At 41.5% G+C, this 22,773-nt stretch overlaps 1 protein-coding gene across 4 annotated transcripts in view; it reads right to left on the reverse strand.

The window, feature by feature from the left end:
- The window catches only part of TTC7B (tetratricopeptide repeat domain 7B), a 277,826-nt gene that overhangs the window by 130,336 nt on the left and 124,717 nt on the right, over nt 1–22,773 (reverse strand). For all 4 annotated transcript variants that reach the window (XM_004055569.3, XM_019010165.3, XM_063698113.1 and 1 more), the window contains 3 exons: nt 20,476–20,648; nt 11,410–11,473; nt 7,453–7,590 (listed from right to left, as the gene is read on the reverse strand). In XM_004055569.3, coding sequence (XP_004055617.1) covers nt 7,453–7,590; nt 11,410–11,473; nt 20,476–20,648 — 375 coding nt within the window. The remainder of the gene's footprint in view (nt 1–7,452; nt 7,591–11,409; nt 11,474–20,475; nt 20,649–22,773) is intronic.

The following is a 22,773-nucleotide window of genomic DNA, read 5'->3' on the forward strand; positions in this document are numbered from 1 at the left end:
GATAAGGGTGCCAAGTCCATTGAATAGGGCAAAGAATAGTTTTTTCAACAAATGGTGCTAGGACAACTGGATTTCCACATGCAAAAGAATGGAGTTGGACTCCTACCTCACACCATATACAAAAAAAACTATAAATGGACAAACAGCTCAAATATAAGAGCAAAACTGTAAAATCCTTAGAGGAAAACAAAGGAGTAAACCTTCATGACCTTGGATTTGGCAATGGATTCTTAGTTATGACACCAAAGGCATAAGCAACAAAATAAAAAATAGATACACTGGACTTAATCAAGATTTAAAACTTTTGCACATCAAAAGACATTTCAAGAAAGTGAAGCTGGGCATGGTAGTTCATGCCTGTAATCCTAGCACTTTAGGAAGCCAAGACGGGAGGATCACTTGAGGCCAAGAGTCTGAGACCAGCCCAAGCTGATTTCTACAGTCTCGTCTCTACAAAAAAAAAAAAAAAAGCAGGTGTGGTATCTCTAAAAATATAACTGACCAGAGTTCATTATTTAGACTTTAAAATTGGCAAAAGACTTGAATAGTAGTTTCACCAAAGAAGATATACAAATGGCCAATAAGCACATAAAAAGATGGTCAACATCATTAGTTATCAGGGAAAAGAAAATCAATCCCACAATGAGATATCACATCACACCTACCAGAATGTCTATATTAATAATAATTTTAAAATAACAAGTGCTGGTAAAGAAGTGGAGAAATTAGAAACCTGTGTATTGCTGGTAGGAATGTAAAATGGTACAGTCACTGTGAAAAACAGTCTGGCAGTTCCTCAAAAAGTTAAACATAGAATTATCATATGACCAAGCAATTCCACTCCTAGGTGCAAACCCAAAAGAACTGAAAAAAGGAACTCGGAAAACATGCTGTGTCCTTATGTGCAAGTGTTGATGTTGGCTGGGGACAGGAGAAGGAAGGAAAGTCCAAGGACAGTATTCACTGCAGCATTATTCACAATAGCCAAAAGGTGGACACAACCCAGGTGTCCATTGACAGATGAAGGGATAAACAAAATGCAACATATACATACAATGGAATATTATTCAGTCATGAAAAGGAATGAAGTTCTGATTAATGCCATCAGATATATTGTTATAACATGGCTGAATCTTGAAAACATTAGGCTAAGTGAAGCAAGCCAGACACAAAAGGGCAAGTATTGCCTGATTCCTTTTATATGAGGTACCCAAAATAAGCAAATTCATAAAGACAAAAATTAGATTAGAGGTGACTAGGGTATTGGGAAGGAGAGAATGAAAAGTTATTGCTTGATGGGTACAGAATTTCTGTTTGGGATGATGGAAAAATGTGGAAATAGATAGTGATGATGGTTGCACAACATCGTGAATGTAATTAAATGCAACGGAATTTTACACTTTAAAAAGGTTAACATGGCATATTAAAAAAAATTTTTAAACAAAGAACTAAAACAAAACCATGAAGTATATACCTAGATTCCTTGTTTCTCTGAACTATGCTACCCTAAGAGTTTAAACCCCTTCCATTCCTCCCAAACGTGTTGGCATTTTCATTGAGGACCACGTTAAGAAAGCAATGCTTAATTCAAAAGAACATTTCCATAATGGTGAGAATGGAGATCCCAGGGGCCATGTCAGAGGCTGACATTCTTTGGGGCAGGGTGTCATGAAAAAATGGTGAAGATGGTTCCTATTGAGCCGACTCACAAAGCTGGACCAGAGCTGGAAACTGTCCAGGTGCTCTGCCCCAAGCCAGGCCCATCCCTTACTCTGCTGCCCATTTTCCACTCAATGACCTTTAACCTTTGGGCCTGCCTGGGGAAGATACACTCCTTGCACATCTAGGGACCTCTAAAACCAAAGGAAAGGGGGCAGGATGAGGGTGTACACTGGCTTTGAAGCACTGGTGCATTCAGCAAGTTGTTATGGACCACCTAGCATTAGCCAAACACCCTGCCTTGATTTCTCAGAAGTCTACGGATCCATTTGTGTCATGCCCACTGATACCTTCTAGAAACCTTGGCACATAGCTCAAGGCTGGGTTTGTGCAGTACAAGCGGGACTGCATGCAATGCTGAACTTTAAACAAATGGTGGGCCTGGCAAGCAGACGTTGTTAGATGTGCAATGCTTTTCACTGTGCTCCGTGATTAAATAAGCATTTAGGTTAGGGAGGTGTAAATGTCCTTTTGGTACAATCACTAGTCAGACAGTTCTACCCACAGAACTATGGTGTTGTTGAGATTTACCACAAACACATGAATATGAGTTCAACAGGAAAGATAAAAATACCATTCCTGTCTTTAAAGCTGCCTTGCCTATGGAGGGGGGACACACACAACCTTCCAAAAGGACCCCATAATATCCTGTCGAAATGGAGCCATTAATAGTCAAATTCAAGAAACAAACCTCCTTAGCAGCTTGGGTTCATTCTGAAAAACAGAGGAAGCGGTGCTTGCTGCTTTACTTTTAATAGCGCAGGTTGTCATGCCAACTAGTGCTGCTGTTTAAAATGAAGAGGAAAAAAAGAAGTGTTCCTTCCTACACAAACCTTTCAGCAGGGCTCACAATTAGTCTTTAAAAACACAAAAACTCACAGCACTGGAGATACGGTAAACATTGTGCTTCTATTTAAACCTGTCAGAATGAGGATGTGATAAACCTTTGGTCTGTGTCTCCTTTGTACAATGCTCTTTGGCCAGCATCTGGCTGAAAAGTCCATAAGGAAAGAAAGGCACGATGATGTGGTGCACACAGAGGCGGCCGGTCTTGAGATGGGAGAGCAGCCTTCCATCTTGAATAAGCATAAGAGAAAGGCCAGCTTCCTTGAGAAAGAGAGGCTCTGCTCCCACTTACCCCTGTGAGCACAGTTATTAAAAGGCTGGGTCTGCACAATGCTGCACAGCACACCCACTGCACAAGGGTGCCAAGGACAGGAGAGAGAGGAACATGTGCTGGCAGTGGCAGCAGAGGCGCCCCCACCCTCTGTGGTGCCCGTGGGCCCAGGTCAGCCAAGGAGAGGAGCCAAGAAGCGGGAAGACATGCTGTGCCCTGATGTGTAACTGTTAATGCTGGTTGGGGACAAGAGAAGGAAGGAAAGCACAAGGACAGGGTGAGAAGGAGGTAAGACCTCTTCTCTCTCTCACAATTGACTGATGGTTTTATGAACTCTTCTGTCCACAAAAGCTTCCACCCATGTAAAAGAAGATCTAGCAACGTTTCTGAGGCAAAGAGGACTTACTCACACACGAGCCACACGGTGATATGTCTAGATTACATCTTTAAGGGGCACACGTGAAGTCTCCCAACAGGTTGTGGTGCTGACAATCAGGCCCCACACTTTCTTTCCAAGCTCCTCTCCTCCCACTTCTCCATGAGAGCAAGCCCTGGGTTCCTGTTCCCTTGGGTCCAGTGCCTTCACAGCTCCACAAGCTTAAGGATGAAGAGGGTCTCTCTCCTCCTAGACCACTTAATGCCTATCAGGCCTTGAAGAGCCAATTCATATATCCGTTGTTCATAATCTCTTACTGGCACTCCCAACCTATAAACTCTGCTGCAATTGGCCTATTCCATTCACCTGCCAATTAACATGCTTTGCACTATTATGTATTCTCTAATTTGATTATCTTTTTGTTTGTTTCTATGTGGTCTCCCTAACTAGAATAGAAATTTCTTGAAGGCAAAAGATCTTTTTGTATCCTTTGTTGCTTCCCCTGTGCCTAGTAACTCCTGTATATACAGTGGTAGTAACTGCAGCAGCATACAGTTGCCTCTTAATGAGCTCTAAGTGCTGGGCTCTATTCTGAATACTTTACATGGATTAATGAATATGCATCTCCCAACTGTCTGAGATATACATGCACACAATTATTACCCCTATTTAACAGGAAAAGAAACTGACGCATAGGAGGTTAATGATGTGCCTAGGCTCACACGACTGGTACATAGCAGACCCAGAGCTCAAACCAAAGCTCTCTGACTCTAGAGCCTGTGACACACTATGTTGATGACCTGAGTTTGGGGTTGAGGAGGCAGAGATGGGTGAGGTGCCAGTGGAGGAGAGAAGAGAGATAGGGAATATCCACAATAAAATGTGCAAGATACTGTCCCATTCAACAAAACTTACATAATGCACAATTTATTCATAAAGACAGATGTAAAGATTGCCTCTAAAATGTCAATTAGTCAACTATCTCAGGAGAGCTGGATTCTAAGGCACTTTTCTTTCCTTTTCCATATTTTGCATGTATTGTTTGATTCTCCAAGGAGCATGCAGGACTATTGCATATGGCGAAAAGATAAACAGTGAAGTCAATTTCATTATGGGTGGAAAGGAAAACAAAACAAAAAGAGAAAAAAGAAGGAGCGCGGGTCTGTCGAATACTTCTGAACAGAAGGGTGGCATGTCTATTCCTGTGTCTCAGAAAGATCGCCCTGCTGACAGTGGAGGAAATGAAGACAGGGAAATACAACATATCTCTAAGACAAATGATAAAAACGATAATTACTAACATTTATGGAGCTCAGAGAAAGGTAATATAGGAAGTTTAAAATCCAGTTATCCTCACAACAACACTGTTCATAGTAGCCAAAAGGTAGAAACAACCCACATTTCCATCAGCTAATGAATGGAAAAACAAATTGTGGTAGATCTGTACAACGGAATACTATTCAGCCATAAAAAGAAATATTGATCCATGTTATAATGTGGATAACCTTGAAAACATTATGCTATGTGAAAGAAGCCAGACACCAAAGCCCAAATATTGGCTATTTATATTTATATGAAATACCCCAAATCAGTATCCATAGAAAAAAAAAGCAGATTAATAGTTGACAGGAACTTGGTGGGAGTGAGGAATGGAGAGTGGCTGCTTAATGGGTATAGGGTTTCTTATAGGGTGAGGAAAAGGTTTTGCAATTTGAGGTGATGGTTGCACAGTGGTATGAACATACTAAATGCCACTGAATTCTACACTTTAAAATGGTTAGGTTTGTTACGTGAATTGTACTTCAATTAAAAAAAAAATCCAGTTACTCTTTTAAATTAAATTCCTGAGAAAATGGAAAGGCAGATGAGGAGGAAAAAAAAGTGGATTCAGAAAAACCCCAGTAAATGAGGAAGTAAGACAAGTGGGACACCCAGAGTAGGATGTGGCCTCGGACAGAGGGAGGGAGAGAGGGCCCACACTCAGCAAAGGGTGGACCTAACCCCTATCTTCAGTAACTGAGCTATCCAACCATGGGCCAGGCAGCCTTGAGATGCTGTGAGCTTTCATCTTTCTCCTACAACATCGACCGTTTTAGTCGGATGATCTGAGACAACACAGTTGGTAAATGCTCGCTCCAATTGCCTAAGTGGTAGGCACAGGCAAGGCTGAAGCCAAGTATCCAACCCCTAGATAAGGCATGCAGAGCTTGTGCTGGGCCCGCCCCCATCAGCACATGGGCCACAGCTGCTTGTCACACCTGGCAGCTCCAGGCTGGGGGCAGCTTGTGAGCAGGGGCCACACCTTGCTCCTGGCTGTATCCCTGGCCTTAATCAGAGCCCCTGGCACAGAAGAGGTGACAGTACATACATGTGTTGAAGAAATAAACATCTTCCATTTCATATATTTCATCAGTTGGTTGAGATTTTTAGTAGATAAAACACAGATATGGTACAAAATTCAAAAGGCTCCAGGGGATATACAGTAATAAATTTGCCTTTCTTCTACCCTCCTATTCCAGCTTCTCCGAGGCAACCTTTGGCACCGCACCACCTTTTGCAATGTGACTAGGGGAGTGAAGTTCTGACTTGCAAAGGTTCCCGCAACTACACTACCCAGTCATGTGGGAGGCAGGTCACCACCACGAGGTGGGAGCTACGTATGATATCAAGACAGAAGTCATCTGGGTGAAAACAAGGTCCTAGTATTCTGTGCCAGCAGCAGGCACAGGCCCCGGAGCCACAGCTTGCAGAGGAAACCACCAGGGTGATGACCCCCCCCTAGAACGTTCACGGAACAATGGGAAGCCCGGGGGCAGAGACCACCCAGCCAGTCAACAGGGCCAGACACCTCAAGCTTCTCACTCTTGTTTTGGATCTAGGAGATTTCGAGCTGGGGAAAGGCAACATTGCTACCCAATAGGATGGAAGTAGATGTGTGTGTACCACTGTCATTATTGAACCTAGAGAGGTGATAATGTGTTTTGTCTGGAGGAACGAATTCACCTTAAAGGAATTCAACTGTGAGCTGGGTGGCATGGTCCCCAGTGACAGGCTTTGTGGTGGACACAGCTGACAGGAACTTAGGTGGTGGGGAGAAGGGGGGTCCAGGAAATCAAGGTACCGGGAGAGGTTCGATCCATTTAGTGATGAGCAACCTAGGCCAATCCTAAGCCTGGACTGAGTCCCGGGGCTGAGCCACGTGTGGTGGGGGCATCTGCACACACTGCTTTGTCAGGCCAGATTGTGAGGCTGAGTAACCACTGCCCTGTAGAGTCACCAAACCATGGACTAAAAAAAGATTCAAGCCACACAGGCTCATCTGTTTCCCCAAGGTTCCTGCCTAATGTGGCGATGCACTGGCAGGCTAGAGGGTGAGTCGGGCACTTATCTGATTTCAGCCAATCTGTTACTGTATTTCATTCCCTGTCCTCGTGCCCAGAGGCTGTTGCAATGGGTATAAATTTAGAAAGAGAAAGATAAATAACATGGAAAAGTTCCTTTTAAAAAATAGGGATTTTTTTCTCTCTATTTTGCTAAAGAAAAGATAAAGTGATCTTCTTGTTATTTATTTAGCCTTACCATGGTAGAATTCGATATTTTGGGCAGGAACCTAATAATGCATAACCATAGCCCAGGATGAACCAGCTTCTCCTGAAACTGTGAAAGAGGCAAGCCTCCATCCTAAGCGTTTCTTAGAAACCGAGGGAGTGAGAAGATGACAGTACCTTGCACAAGATCTGAAATCCACGAGGGTCCCTTCTGAACAAGCAAAAGACTCTGAAAGAAGACTGTCTCCTTTATATGAAACGGTCTATACCAGCTAACATAACACGCTGTGCCTGAAATTGTCAGGCCACTGGCGACTTCACTGCACACATTGATACTTTAAAGGAAACCTGTTCTATGAGGAAATTAATATCACAGATGGGAGATTTTCAGTTGGTGGAAATCAACTGAAAGGGAAACTGCTTGAGAAATGTTTGCCTTCCCTCACACACAAACTCACAGCCCGGTGGGTTATGGAACTCTCATGGTAAAAGACTAGATCAATTCCACCACCTAATCATTTAGCCCAAGGCCCATTCTACAGGGGAGAAAACCAAAGTTAAGTGACTGGCCCAAGATCACATGGCTGCCACTAACAGAGGGGGGCCCAGGACCAGGTCTCACAGCGCTTCCCTGGGGTCACCGTGCAACTGCCACCCACCACCTGGATGTCAACCAGACTCAGCAGCTGTACCTCTGACAGCATCTCATACTGGCCTCTTCTTCCAAGAGCAATGGTGAGTAAGTCATAGACCACAGATGCACTCTGCAGACTGATGAGGCGGTCACTCTTGTGTTCAGGTATCCTGCTCAGCACAGCGTCCCGGTTGGCCTGAAAAAACATGGAATAGAGAAGCAGATGGAGAGAGAACCTAGTGCTGCATGGTGGGGAGTCCACCTAGGCCCTCCTGCCCCTACCAATTTGCGAAGGGAATGGAGACAAGGGTAGGAATGAGCAGAGGCCTGTCATCTTGGGTTATTTATTCAAAATCCCCTGGGCACCGCAGAACATGATATACGGGATGATCTAAACACTGAAGTCCTGGAAGTGTGAACCTAGAGGGCACCTGTACCTGTCGACAGGCATCTGGAGGAAGCCTTGGCAGCCGATACAAAGTTTTCCCTGGGCTGGGGTTCATAGCCAGCCTCATGGAAGATGCAGCTGCGCTCTACAGCAGCCGAATCATCCATCAAGTGAGGCCCTGCTGCACCTCACTCGTGAATCCTGCTTCTGCTCTACATTAAAGAGTGGGAGAAAATTCCCAGCCCTGCATTTCCCAACACCCAATTGTGTCATCAAGTTCCATGAGTCCTACAGAGATATATCTTACTTTTCCTCTATCACCAAGCAACATTCAAATCCCTATATGACATCTTCACTGGAACAGAACACAAAGACGAGTTCAATCTTGTTTAAGGAAGCACAACACAGATATATGAGAGAAAACAAGAAGAAAGCAGATTTTTACTTTAAAAGATATTAACACAGAGGACCCAAGAGACCACCGTCAATTTTCTATGCTTAGCACAGAAATACATCAGGCACATTCAAACTTATTAATCTCATCTATCCAGAAATCAAATGCTCTCTACAGCAACTTGTTTCCATTACTTCTAAAATTTAATTTCTCTACAGATTCCTCCAAATATATCACATGTCTGAGACTCAACAGCTAGCTCATTTTCCTCTTTTCCCTAATAGGAAGTTCAGAATCAACAAAGTTAGATTTCGCCTGCCTTTTTCCCTCTGCTAATTAACAGAAGTCTGCAGATCCATCTGTCTGTAGGAGCAGAGAAAGGCCCCCCCAGTCTTTCCTGTGAAAGTGGTACATGAGGTTCCGGGGTCACTTGTCCCGGCAGGCTGACGTTGATCTTCCCCCTGACATTCAGAAAGGCCACACACACACCTTCCCTCTCACTAATGAGACAAAATGCATTTTCTTTGTGTGTGAGTCCAAGGCATTTACTTTTAGCCACCCATCAGTACTTACTCACTTTAAAACTCCTTGCTGTTAAATGTCAAAGACAAATAAGAATATATAAGACAGGCCACTTCCTACAAAGTGAGTCATCTCTTACGGAAACAAGCCTGCTTTTGAAGATTTCATTCTAAGTTTTTCTTGTTAGGAGTCCCTCTTGAGCCCAAAAAAAGCAGCTCTGAAGGAAACAGGGCCTGTTGCAAATGGTCTCATTTTATTTATTTGCTATATATGTTCCATACTGAGACCAATGCCTGGAAGAGAACAAAACAAACATACTATTTATGAGAGACTTTCAAGTTATACCAAATGCATTCTTTTCATTTTTAGAGAAAGTATCAGTATCTTTTGATTAAAAAGGTACAATATAGAACCTCAAACAGACCCACAAATAATAAATATCCCAGAATATTGCCTCAGTGGTAGTTCTGCAAATCAAGTTCTTATAATCCCATTCTCCTAGGGGAAACTAATTTGGTTTGTAGTTAGAAAACAGCACAATTCTAAATGATACCTTGTAGGTGGAGAAGCGACGGACAAATTCATGCTTCTGAATTAAAGTCAGAACCAACAAAGAACACAATTTTCTGACATCCAAAAAACAAAGCAATTTTCATTTTGGTTTTGAAATTGAGCACATTCATTTTCTGTCTAAAAACTAAACAATCGAGAAGTCAAAGGATATGGAAAAAAGGCTTCCAAAGGCAATTTCATTTAGATTTCTACCTACATTTTCTGAAATGATTTACAGGGAGAACATAATCATTTTGGTTAGAAACCTCGTCCTTCATATCCACTGATGACATCACTGGATTTCAACATCCCCTGAAGAGATTTTTCTGGCAATTACATACCACAGAGCCAAATCTGACTGTCTCAAAGGGATCTCAATGTTTGAGTATTATTAGTTTCTATCACTTCAATTAAGAAGCAGGAGAGTTGGAGATATCATTCCAAAGACATCTCCACTTAGTGCAAGCATTTTAGAGAGGTGGCCATGTTTTCCAAATTGCAGACTGGAACACATCATCTAACAATGGAACATAATGTTTTCAATCAGAATTGTCCAGGTAATCTAAAAGGTACAGTCACCATGCTTTCAGAACTTTTACACCATAACCAACCAAGTTTGCCCAAAGGGAACTACCTGCCAAGGACCTAACTTGGGATGAGGGAATGCTGACCAGGAGGCCAAGATGAGCTGGCTCCATGGATGACCCGGTGGGGAAGCCTGGGGAGACTCGTTCACTTGAATGCCACCAAGTGCCAGCCTGCTCACCTATGTGCTTCCCTGATTGCACCAAGGCAAGTAGAGAATGTAAATGACACCACCCTAAGTTACCAGCTGACTATCGGGCAACCGGCTTCCTTGAGAGGAAGTAAGCCCAATGACACCAAAGAGCCTCCAGATCAAAAGAGGTGGTAACTCAAGCAGACTTGCTCTTGTAAACATTGGTGGGCCATTCAAAGTTTTAATCAAAGGCAAGAAAGCTGCCCTCTCATGAGTTCTGGCCTCTTCTGAACCCTCCTTCTCTCCGCGCATGTACGTTATTATGCTCAGACCCCATGTCTATACTCACCTGAGTCCATTTTATACCTCCCATTAAACAGTATGTGTGGGGAGGGCAAGAAGGGAAATGCCTTCTCTTGCTTTAGTTATGATTCCCTTCTCTCCCCTGGGCTGCCCCGGGGGTTGGCGGTAAGCGGTAACAGCTATGGGGAGGGGGCAGTACAATCTCCTAGCAGGAACAGGAGACCACTGTGTGATGCACGCGTTCCGCCTGCTCTAGGCCTCGGGTTCCTCATGTATAAAATGAGGGAAGGGGATGTGATCCCTCAAGATCTTTTGATTCCAGGAGCCCACCCGTTCTGCTCAGGTGCTCAGTACACATCACTTTTCTGCTGAGGAATTCACTATTACTACACACATGATCCTGAAGGTTTCAAGCCAGGGCCACAGCGCCTAGTGATAGATACACAGGGCAGAAACCCAATAAATGATGAGTGGTGAAATAGACCTAAAATTCTATATTCTGGCCAAATACTAAGAAAATGTTTCAAAGGAATCAGAGGGTCTGGCAAAAACTCCCTCACAATAGCAGTGACAGGGAACAGAAGTGAGCTCTCACGGCCTGGGACTTTACAGTGTCTGGCAAAGCCGGGAGCTGGAAGAGACAACAAGGGCAGGAGGATGAGAGTTTCATCAAGCTCCTGCTGTGAAGACCAGAGCTTTATAGATCCAACAAATGACTTATCCCAAAATTCTCACCCACTCCAGGGCAAACTGAGAGGCTTATAAAGGTCACCCTTTGGGGGCCTCTTTCTCCTTTTAAGGTTCCTCCGGTGGTCATTTTAGCTGTGGTTTACCTAGATACAACTGCAATAATGTTCAGCCAATACTGGGTGGATGAATGAATGAACTAAGATACCTGCTTCAAGACAGAAGATAGAGAAGCTCCAAGCTCCAGGCTAACCAAGGGACATTGCTAGCTGGTTCAGGAATTAAGAAACAACCCTCTTTTTAAACCTCTACTGTTTTTTCCCATCCAGATATACCCTCTAGAAAGTATTTTCTCTTAAGAAAAAGAGTCATGATACTGGCAGAATGGCTATATCAAAAAAGGGTCTACAGGGCCAGGGGAAAGAACGATGTAAAAACACATTCCACTTACCATTGATTCACTAATCAGCAATAACAACAGGGCTTCTTCCGTATTTTCTTGAGGACAAAAAATGCTGCAGTTGAAAGAAAACTGACTTTGATATATGGCAGTTTCAAAATATACAAATACAAGCAGAACTGAACACTAAAAGCTTCCAGAATTTTATATAATACCCATGAAAAATACTGTATAATTTGGACACTTGAATTAATTTGCCTATTTCTATGGTAATCTATGGAATTCATACATTTTAGCTATGCATTTTAGTGGTAGGCAGAAGGGTAAAGTAAAGCTGTAAAAACCAAGTTAAAAGCCCAAATAACATATGTACATATTACAGAGGCAGAATTTTAGATTTCAATAAATTGACATTATCTAAATAATACAAGCTTTCTCCTAAACCTATTAGAGAGGTATAAATTGCAGGCATTTCACTAAACAGTACTCTTCTTACCTCTTACCTGCTAACTGGCATATCTTATACTGTCATTTAGATGAAATAAGAGATTAGAAGCAATTTTAGAGTTTGAATAATTTCTCTAATACTGTAAGAATTTAGTGAACTATCTTATTTAGACACATAAGTTTTATTATGGGGTAGCATGCAAGAGCTCTTATTAATCTATTTTATGGAATTTGGCTGAACTCCTAAATCTTGGATTAAAAGAAAGAGCTTTTTAAGCTCAATGTTGCTCAGGATTAGAGAATAATAAAAACTCAGCAGAACCCCAATCTGTATTCTCTATAGCCTATTTTCTGTGTTGTGAGCAATTGCAGCATTTTTTCTCCTGTTCTAAAGCTCTAGAATCCTTTGAACAGAACTGTGAATGTTATCACCAATTGGGTCAAACTCAGTATTTTTTCATGAAATGGACGAAGAGAGTGCAATAAATAAAAATGAACTTGGTTTAAAAAAAAACTCCTAGATATCTTGACGATGACTAAAAACAACTAAGTTTATGTCTTCCCAGGGATAATATTACAATCATGTAATTGAAGGGATTTCCCCGCACCCCCAATAAAAGGCAAAAAAAAAAAAAAAAAGGATTTCCACATAATTATAAACATTTGTTTTCTTTGAAGTGCTGGCAATTTTTGTACTGCATCTTAGGATGATAAAGAGCAAGACAGAAGGAATACAGCGCCTGGTATTCTCGTTACAATGCTGACACCGCCGGAGGTAAGGAAGCCACCTGCAGGATGGTTTCTATCGTTCTTCTGAGGCTAAAATTTTATGAAAAGGCTGGCCTGAGAATGAGGAGCAAGATTTGGGGATGTGCAGTGACTTGCTTCAGAAGTCAGCTTGAGATGATTTGGGTTTTTCAGATGGGACACTTCTTTCTCCTTAGATTCTGGAATAGAGCCTAAAGGCTCTGAATTAAGTGTCTCCCAAACAACCACCTCAGTATGTTGTTGTTGTTGTTGTGTGTGTGTGTGTGTGTGTGTGTGTGTGTGTGCACGTACATGCACACTCGTGCCCCACAATCATTTCCTGATATCCTGGCTTGTGGTTACATGCAATTGGGACCTTGCAAATAAAGCAGTAACATGAACCATTGTGTGTGTGTGCGCACGCACACACCCATATGCGCACACCCATGCCCAGCAATCATTTCCTGATATCCTGGCTTGTGGTTACATGCAACTAGGACCTTGCAAATAAAGCAGTAACATGAATCATTTTTTTTTTCATGGCTAGCCGGTTCTGCATTATCCAGACCAATTGAAAAGACAGACAGCCTATGCTAATTGTGACTTAACAGCAGTCAATTCAGTCCATGGCTAATCTCCAAATTCTGTTTGAGCCATCCAGCCTGCTTAAATGCTAGTTTGTGTTATTTTTACCATAGTTGCTAACAAGTGGCACATTAACCGAATCCAGCTCCACTTCCTCTACCCTCCCTATTTGTGGCAGGCAAGGTGGGTACTCAGGAGCACTGCAAAGCTCCCAAGGCCAGCAGGAGCGGGGGGAGAAAAGGTAGTTTTAAGAGACATACCTAAACAACTACACATTAGAAGGCTCCCTCTCAATCATTATGAATTCTCTAGACCCATTTCCGACCAATTCCTTCCCTCTTGTTTGCTCAGGGAAGCATGGATGGAGCTCAGGGTGAATAGGTCAAAACTGTTGGGGCCGTCCTTTTGTGGCCTTCTCCTCTTTGGGGCCCACGAGCCTCAGGGGGAGATACTGGGGTACCCAGGCCTCAGCCTTGAAGAGGGGGAAAACTGGGGCCCTAGATCCAGAGGAAGTTGCGTGAAGGGGAAGGTGGGGGACAAAAGGGGACAAGAAGAAAACAGGGCTCAGCAGGCATGAGGACAAGCTCCCAAGAGCTGGCAGGCTGGCAAAGGAGGTGGCAGTGGGGCAGCTGCTGCGCTGAGAATGGGAGGGTGCGTCCTCGTCCCAGCCATGCCACCAACTCACTGGGTGACCTTTAGGCAAACTGCCCATTTTCTTATTTTGGATGAATTTACCAACTCATTTTCTGATTCTACAGAAGACATAGGGAACAAGGGTGAGAATTCTCAGGTATAAGTAGTAATCATCATCTTGCCAGGGCTCCCACATAATAGCTTTTTCTTAAAAATTTCCTCCGAAAGGTAGAAACTTTACCTTAATGGTAGACACAATCATACAAAAGAAATTAATCCAACTTTAGCCAACTGCATTTCATCTCTTCTGTCATCGTTAGCCATTATATAACTAATGACAAGTTGAGGTCTAAAGGTCACTGGCATCCCCTAAAATTCTATATTTAGGTGCAGGGAGGGCCTTGAACACTGCCAACCCACGAGAAAGTTGATTTGTAAATAATGACAACATCAACTCTAAGGTCTAGTAATGGTTCCTTTATAATTTTAATATGTCTGGCTGAGATACTACCAGGAAATTCCTGGAGAAACACAGCCTCTGAACCACAGCCAGCCAGGTAAGAGCTGAGGCATGGAGGCCAAGAATGGCTGAAGTCCCACCCCGACCCCAAGTCACACTGTCTGCAAACATGCCAAGGCAGAATCTACTGTCGATCCCAGGTTTATGTGGATAAATGGGTACCAAAAAAGGAATAGGACTTAAATTGAAAATTAAGAGTGCATCTTGATTATTAGGGATCAGCTAGTCTGATGTAAGGACTATCGAGGCCTCACCATGCTTCCATTTTGTGTCAATTCATATAGGTCAAAAATCTCCCCATGACAAAGAAAGAAGGGTCCCTCACGCAGCCCAGTGCAGGTCCACTGGGCTACACTCTGCTGAGTGGGTCAGGTGAATCCCACATAGAACATCACCTTGCACAAGTGCTTCCATGTTCCTGCTGAGAGGACGGACCTCTCCACAACTCCAAGCTGGGCTGTGTACACCAGAGGCAAGGAGACGACAGGCAGCTAACGGTGTCGTTGGTCGTTTACACAGCTTTGGTTCGGCCATCAAGAAGTCATCCTGACCCTTCAACATCCCTCTGCTTTCCATTTTATTTTATTTATTTATTTTTGCAAGCTCTTGAGGATTTATTGTGTCCACGGAAGGGCCTGGCCAGTGCCTGGCTCGGGATGTTCTGCCCTCCCCGGTCAAGACCCCTCCATTTTCCATTTTAAACAGCATCCCCATCCTTACCAAAAACTCCTGGAAACCAGGAGGTTCAGATCTACACTCAGTATTCCATGATAATTACCTTTTCCGCCGAGACCTACAAAGGAGTTTAGACAGTGCCTGGCACTCACTAGCATTCAATGAATCTTTTCATCATCTGCTTCTTGGCAGTATTATCCAATATTAACCAGTATCCACAATAGCTGTTTTTAATCTTCTGCTTTACTTTGTGTTAACTATCTAGTCTAATGTGCATTTAATTGTTGAAGCTACCTCAACTGCTTCTTACAAGAAGAAATACAATGAAAAAAAGTATACCTGACTGACTGAAACACACACACATACATATATACACAATTAAGAAACATGTAGATGCAGAGGGAAAAAAGAAACATGTACAAGACTCTTCATAGAAGCACTGTTCCTATTAGCCCCAAATGGGAAACAACTCAAACTCACAACACAAGCAGAATGGGTCAATATATTGGAGGACAGTCATAAAATGAAATACCTCACAGCAATGAAAAACACTGCTACATGAAAAAATATGGGTGAATAGTTCAAATATAAAGTTAGACAAAAGAAGTTAAACATTAGAGAGTGCATATCATATGATTCCATGTATATAAATTTCAAAAAGGGGCCAGACTAATTATTGTGACAGAAGTCAGGAGGGTGCTGCCCTGGATGGGGGTGGTGACTGGGAGAGGCCACGGGAGGGCGTGTAGGGCTCCAGTAGTGTCCTTTCCTGACCAAATGCTACTTACATGGATATGTTGATGAACTTGGTGGAAGTTCATCAAGTTTCATACTTTTGATTTATTTTTCTCTATGTATGGTGTGTATCCAAAAAAGCTTACTCTAAAAAATAAGTAAACTAAAGCTGATACAATTCTTCACAGAAACCACCCAGAAGGAAAGAAAGCAAGGAAGCCTATGACAGGTGATCCCTCTTCTCATTCCATCCAGGATTTTCTACATTGTATTTCCTTTCAAATTCAATTTGGGCAGAGTGAGCATCCTGTATGCATTTCACGTTCAGGTCTCTTTGACTTGGGGTGCAGCTTCCCGGCAGGGCTTGTTTTTCAGTTATGTTCCATTACAACCAACTCTTCTGAATGGTCCTTGTGGTTTTCTGGAGCTAGAAGGATCTCTGCCATCTAAATTTTGCTTGACACTTATTATACTTCTCATAAGAGACTGTGGAGAAGGAGACTGTTAGCCAAAATGAGGTTTGCACATTATCTACGGATTCCCTTTCCCACCTCCAAACCGGCATAACTGAATGGTGAGAATGTGCTTTCTGCCAATGTGAATGGGTCAGAGTCCAGCCTTGGTAAGAAGGGAACCTCCAAACAAGAATAACTCCCACAGCTGTTCCTCTTTGCTAATATTCTAAGAAGTAGAGCTCTGAACCCACAAAATTACAAAGCTAAAAACTGATGGTGATAAATGAAGGCATAGGATTCATGCGGAAATCGATGAAACAGAGAACAGAATCACAACAGAAAAAAGTCAAAACCCAAAGTTGGTTCCTCAAAAAGATCAACAAAATTGACAAAACTTTTAGTTAGACTGACTCTAAAAAAGAGAAAAACGACTTAAATTACTAAAATGAGAAATGAGAGAACATGACAACCAACCCTGTAGAAATACAAAAAATTTATAAAGGAATGCTATGAACAACTGTACGGAAGCAACTTAGGTAATTTACATGAAGCAGACACATTTCTAGAAAGATGCAAACTATTCAAACTGATTCAAGAAGAAATAGAAAATACAAATAGACCTAAAATAAGTAAAGAGATTGAATTAGCATTTTAAAAAAAACAAAAAAAACTTCCTACAAAGAAAGCCTAGGTCCAGGTGGCTTCACTGGTGAAGTCTACCAAAGATTTAAAGGATTAATACCAATTCTCCACAAACTCTTTCAAAAAGAAGAGGAGGGAATAGTCTCCAACTCATTTTATGAGGCCAATATTACTCTAATACCAAAACCAGACAAAGACATCATAAGAAAACTGCAGAATAGTATCCTTTATAAATATAGATGTAAAAATCTTTAACAAAATATCAGCAAATAGAACCCAGCAATAATAAAAAGGAGTATATACCATGACTTGGACAGGGATGCAGGTTGGCTTAATGTGTGAAAATCAATTAATGTGATACACCACAGCATTAGAATAAAGGACAAAACCCACATTATCATTTCAATTGATGCAGAAAAAGCAGTTGACAAAATTCAACACCCATTAATAATAAAAATAACAAACTAGAAATAGCAAGCCCTTTACTTAACCTGATGAAGGGCATCTATAAAAGCCCACAGCGAACACCATACTCTGTGAAAGACTAGATAATTTCCCCCGCCTGAGATCAGGAATGAGACAAGGATGTCCATGCTTGCCACTTCTATTTAACATTGTACTGGAAGTTCTAGCCAGGACAATTAAGGAAGAAAATAAAATAAAATGCATATAGGTTAGAAAGGAAAAAGTAAAACCATCTATATTAGTATTAATAGATGACACAATCTTGATATAGAAAATCCTAAGGAATCCAAAAAAACTATTAGGACCAATAAACAAATTCAGCAAGGTTCCAGTACACAAGATCAATTTACAAAATCTGTTGTATTTCCATATACTTGCAGTGAGCAATCCAAAAATGAAATTAAGAAAACTCTATTTATAATAGCATCAAAAAGAATAATGCATATTTGCATGCACACATGTGCACGCACATGCACACAATTTAGGAATAAGTGTAACAAAAGAAATACAAGCTTTATATCCTGAAAAATACAAATCATTGTTGAAAGAAATTAAAGACAACCTAAATAGATGGAAGGATATCTCATGTTCATGGATCAGAAGACTTAATATTTTTAATATGGAACTATTCCTCAAATTGATCTACAAATTCAATGCAATTCCTATTAAAATCCCAGCTGCCTATTTTTTTTTTTTTCAAAAATGGACAAGCTAAAATTCATATGGAAATGCAAGGGCTTGGGAGACAGGAAGGTGACAGCTAAGAGGTGCTGGGTTCATTTTGGGGGTAATAAAAATGTTCCAATCATGGTGATGGATGCACAACTAGGCAAGTATATTAAAAGCCACTGAATTGCACACTTTCAATGGATGAATTGTATACTATGTGAATTATGTTTCAATAAAACAGTTTTTTTAAAAGCTGATCACGTGTATCCATGTGAACTGAAACTTGTGACTCAGTAGCCAGTGCTACTACGGGAATGCTCCCTTTAATGACTGCATTTTCTGGAGCTGCATTTTGCTTCTATAATTCTCCTTGTACACATGGGAAAGCTGACATTAGAAAAGTGACAAAATCTGAGTGGTTCAGGAAATGGAGAAATGGCCAGCACTGTGAGCTTCTCTGCCTTCAAGGGGTGAGGCCATACTGGATGGCACCCAAAGAGACACAGAGCTCTGGCCATGTGTCAAAGCGGACTGGGGGAAGAGGGTGAGAATGGAGGTCCTTAATGCACCTGGCACCTTGGTTATTAAGAAGCATCTAAAGCAGGGGAAAACTTTAGAGTCTATTTTATGATATAAATATCACTTAAAAATGAACCCCAAACCTGCTTCACAATAAGGGGTCAGCATTTTAAAAATAAGAGCATTGAAAATTGCTAGAACAGATGTTCTATGAATCCAGAGAAGGACTAAAGAGTAAACACATATTGTGAATTAAGCAAACTCATGGTTCAACAAGGCTGTAGCAAAGGGGGATGAAAACTAAATTAAGATAAGCCGAGGGAAAAACCTAAGAATATGCTAACTCATCTGAATCCATGTAAGAAACACGAACTTGAACAAGAAGGTGACAAGAGAGAGAAATGCAAGGGTCAACTTAAGAGGATTATTAAGAGGTGGCAACCTTGAAGAAATGCCGACTCCTGTGAAAGTACAACAATCATTTTCAGATGTTTGAAATCTTGATCTTCAGATGGAGAAAGCGTGTAGTCACGCCATCTCTATTAGTGCTTTCTCTGGGACTTCAGAAGCAGCCACCTCATCCTCTCAGCTGTTTTTCTAATTTGAAAACATGGAAAAGGTCTTCAATATTTATTCATGTGTGTTCCCCTTTCCTTCACACAGAGATTCTGAAAAGCCATCATGTCTTGTCCTTACAAGAACAGGCAAAGGCCAGAGTGATGGCTCATGCCTGTAATCCCAACACTTTGGGAGGCCAAAGTGGGCAGATCACCTGAGGTCAGGAATTCAAGACCAGCCTGACCAACATAGTGAAACCCTGTCTCTACTAAAAATACAAAAATTGTCCCAGCCTGGTGGCTCACACCTGTAATCCCAGCACTTTGGGAGGACAAGGCAGGTGGATCACGAGGTCAGGAGATCGAGACCATACTGGCCAACATGGTAAAACCCCATCTCTACTAAAATACAAACAATTAGCCAGGCATGGTGGCATGCACCTGTAGTCCCAGCTACTTGGGAGGCTGAGGCAGGGGAATCACTTGAACCCAGGAGGTGGAGGTTGCAGTGAGCCGAGATCATGCCACTGCACTCCAGCCTGGTGACAGAGAGAGGCTCTGTCTCAAAAAAAAAAAAAAAAAAAAAAATTAGCCAGGTGTGGTGGTATGTGCCTGTAATCTCAGCTACTAGGGAGGCTGAGGCAGGAGAATCGCTTGAACCTGGAAGGCAGAGGTTGCAGATTGCACCACTGCATTCCAGCATGGACAAAAGAGCCTGACTCCATCTCAAAAAAATAAAAAATAAAAAAAATTTAAAAATTTAAAAGAGCAGGCAAATATGGGAATTCAAGACTTGAATGGGAGGCATTGAGAATGAGTCAACAACCATTCCAGCCTCCCAGCCCTTCTCCTTGTCTCTCCCTCCTCTGTCTGGCTTCCCCTGGTGTGGGGAAGGCTCATGCTAAGACTATAGTGATTCTCCGGCCCATTATCCTCCAAGGTGATCAAGTCTCAAATTTAAAACTTAAAAAAGATAAAGAAGTTCTAAAGACACATCACCTTCCAATCACTTGCAAATATTAGACTCTCCTTCTTATATCTAGTTCCATTTAGAACAAGATTTTAAACAAAAGGATCAAGGGATTGCTGAAGAAAAAAATGTTAGATGGGTGAGATCGATGTTAGATGTTAGATGGCTTACAGATAGCTTTATTTCTGATTGCTGTCTGATGCTGAGGTCTTATAATAAATGGAAAGAAAATTCCAAAAACCAATAGTGATGGCTGCAAATGGCACCCAAGCACTGAGATGAGAGCATTCTCCTACTTAAAATGTCCCTGCTAGTACACAGATATTTGCTGAAGTTACGAAAAGTAATGAGGAATCTCTACTAAACTGGAAAATGAGACTTGTTCATTTGATTTTCTTTTAAGGAAAAAATCTACTCTTGTACTTCTCATCATCCTTGAATTTTCCCAAGTTTTCCTCCCATCCCATAACCTACAAGTGAGGACATCAACTTTCATACTTCTCTCCTGAGTAGACACGGGCTCTCCGAGTGAGAGTGTAGGTTTTTGTGTTTGCTCCTTTGCGGAGAGGATCGTCCAGAGGTGACTGGCACGGTGGATCCTCCAGAGGGTTCCAGTAGCTCTGCTCACACATACCCCGCAACAAGATCTCTGCCAGCTGCCTCGCTATTGTCTGGGAACATAAACGAGGAAAAGCATATCCATGAATCTATCTTGTATTAGTCATTCATTCAGTCAGTCAATAAATATTTATATCATCACATTGTGCTAAGCACTACTGCAAGGCTCATAATTAAAAATTTTTCCTTTACGATGGTAATCATACCAGTTTATGACACGAAAGAAAAGAAAATATGATTCACTAAGATGTTTGAACACTTAAAAGGTTCATGTACTTCAAATGCCACCCCACCTGTCACACTCTGGAATACTAAACATGTTTTATACCTGAAACAACTGCAACTTTTGGCTAAGCCCTTTCCCAAGAGCTCTTATAAATAACAGGTGAGCTGCAGATATTAGCATCACTAATGATGTGTGCTTAACCTCAAGCCTGGCAAAATGCTTGTACTCAGCTTAGATAATGCTATCCCTGAAAAAATTATCCTCACTGACAATCCGATGTCCACTGTAGACGTCTTCTTTCTTAAATGTACCAATGGCAGGGCCTATACATCCCACCCCCGAGGACTCAGCACCTGAGTGTCTATTCTCAGTGCATCCTGGGCTCCTGGCCCAGAGGTTCTCACTGGCTTTGTGCAATAGGGAAGGCAAAGTGGGAAATGGTTCCCGATCAAGAAAGACCTTTCTTCAAAGCTGGATGGGTATCCCCTTCTTCACAGTGAAAACCCAGAAACATCTGGATCCTGTCCTCCAAGTTAGATGCAGATTAATATGCTTCCCAAACTTCTGTAATTCCACTGCCTAAAACAGTACGATGTATAATATAATGTATGGGGGAAAAGAATGTGTGGTATGTACTAAGAAGTGTTTTGTTGACTGATGCATGTCAGTTCACTTAGCTTGTAATCTTCCAGTAACAAAGAAGAGGATAAGTAATTAAAAAAAAAAATCCCTCTGAAAAGAGAAGCACTGCATCCCAGGGTAGTTCACTCTACCCATGATCAGCCAGAGGTGGCATCATAAACCAGCATGGTTTTCTACCAGGTTTTAGCATTCTTTGAAGATGCAGACAAAGACTGCTGATCTTCTGAGAAGGAGACTTTTTTAAAAAAATAAGTAAATGTTTCAGAAGAGGGCTTTGCTAAGCTTTCATCCATATGAAATCTCTTAAAACACCACAAGGAAAGTTAAATCCAACCAAATCACTAACAGAGTGGTTTCTGATAACCACCGGGTAAAGGCAAATTTTCTTGATTATTCCCAAGTAAGACCCATTGGCATTAAATGTCTATAAAAATGTGAAATTAAATGCACTCTGATCATCCCCAACTGAGCAATCTGTAAAGATCTCATAAGAACACAATTTTCAGGACCTAAACAGCTCCTGAACTGTTTTCTTAAACCTTCCATTATAGTTTCATTTTGATCTCATTGCAGTCATATAAGCTAATGACTTTTGCTGGAAATTTCAACTGGCAAAAATAACTTCCATTCACTATAGCTGAGAAATAAGTGTTAAAAGGAAAAAAAATGAACGAGGAATTTCATTTTCTGAATATATTTGCCATGGAGGGATTTTAAAGTTTCTGCCCTGAACAGTTTGCTTGTTCACTACTAGATAGCTCATGCTAGTTCTCATTTTCCCTCAGGGTATTAACCTTCCTGAGATATTTTTTAAACGTGGGGTTTTGATGTGATTGCATATTTTGAAGACATCACTTCACCAGTGCTCTACCTATTAAGAAGGCCATTTGGTTATGTCCACTGAAAGCTCAAATGAAGTTCAGAAAAAAACAATAAATATGAAATTACCAGCAAGATCACCAATATCTAGCATACTTTTTACTTTTTAAACTCAACCTACATTTAGCCTGTAGTTTAAATGCATCCAATTGTTGGTAACTATAAAATAAATTCAGGATCAAAGGAGAGAAAGGTGGGAAGTGGGCCTGAAATAAGACCTGGATGTTTATGTACAAATTTGGTCATTAAATGCCCTTTTTGTATGTGTATGTGTTTTAAAACTTGTGATGAAATTCACATAACATAAAAGCCACCATTTTAATTATTTAAAGTGTACAATCCAACAGCATTCAGGACACTCACAATGTTGTGTAACCATTAGCACTATCTAGTTCCAGAACATTTTCATCACCCCAGAAGGAAACCCTATA

The sequence above is a fragment of the Gorilla gorilla genome, chromosome 15 (assembly GCF_029281585.2).
Source record: "Gorilla gorilla gorilla isolate KB3781 chromosome 15, NHGRI_mGorGor1-v2.1_pri, whole genome shotgun sequence".
NCBI lineage: Eukaryota > Metazoa > Chordata > Mammalia > Primates > Hominidae > Gorilla > Gorilla gorilla.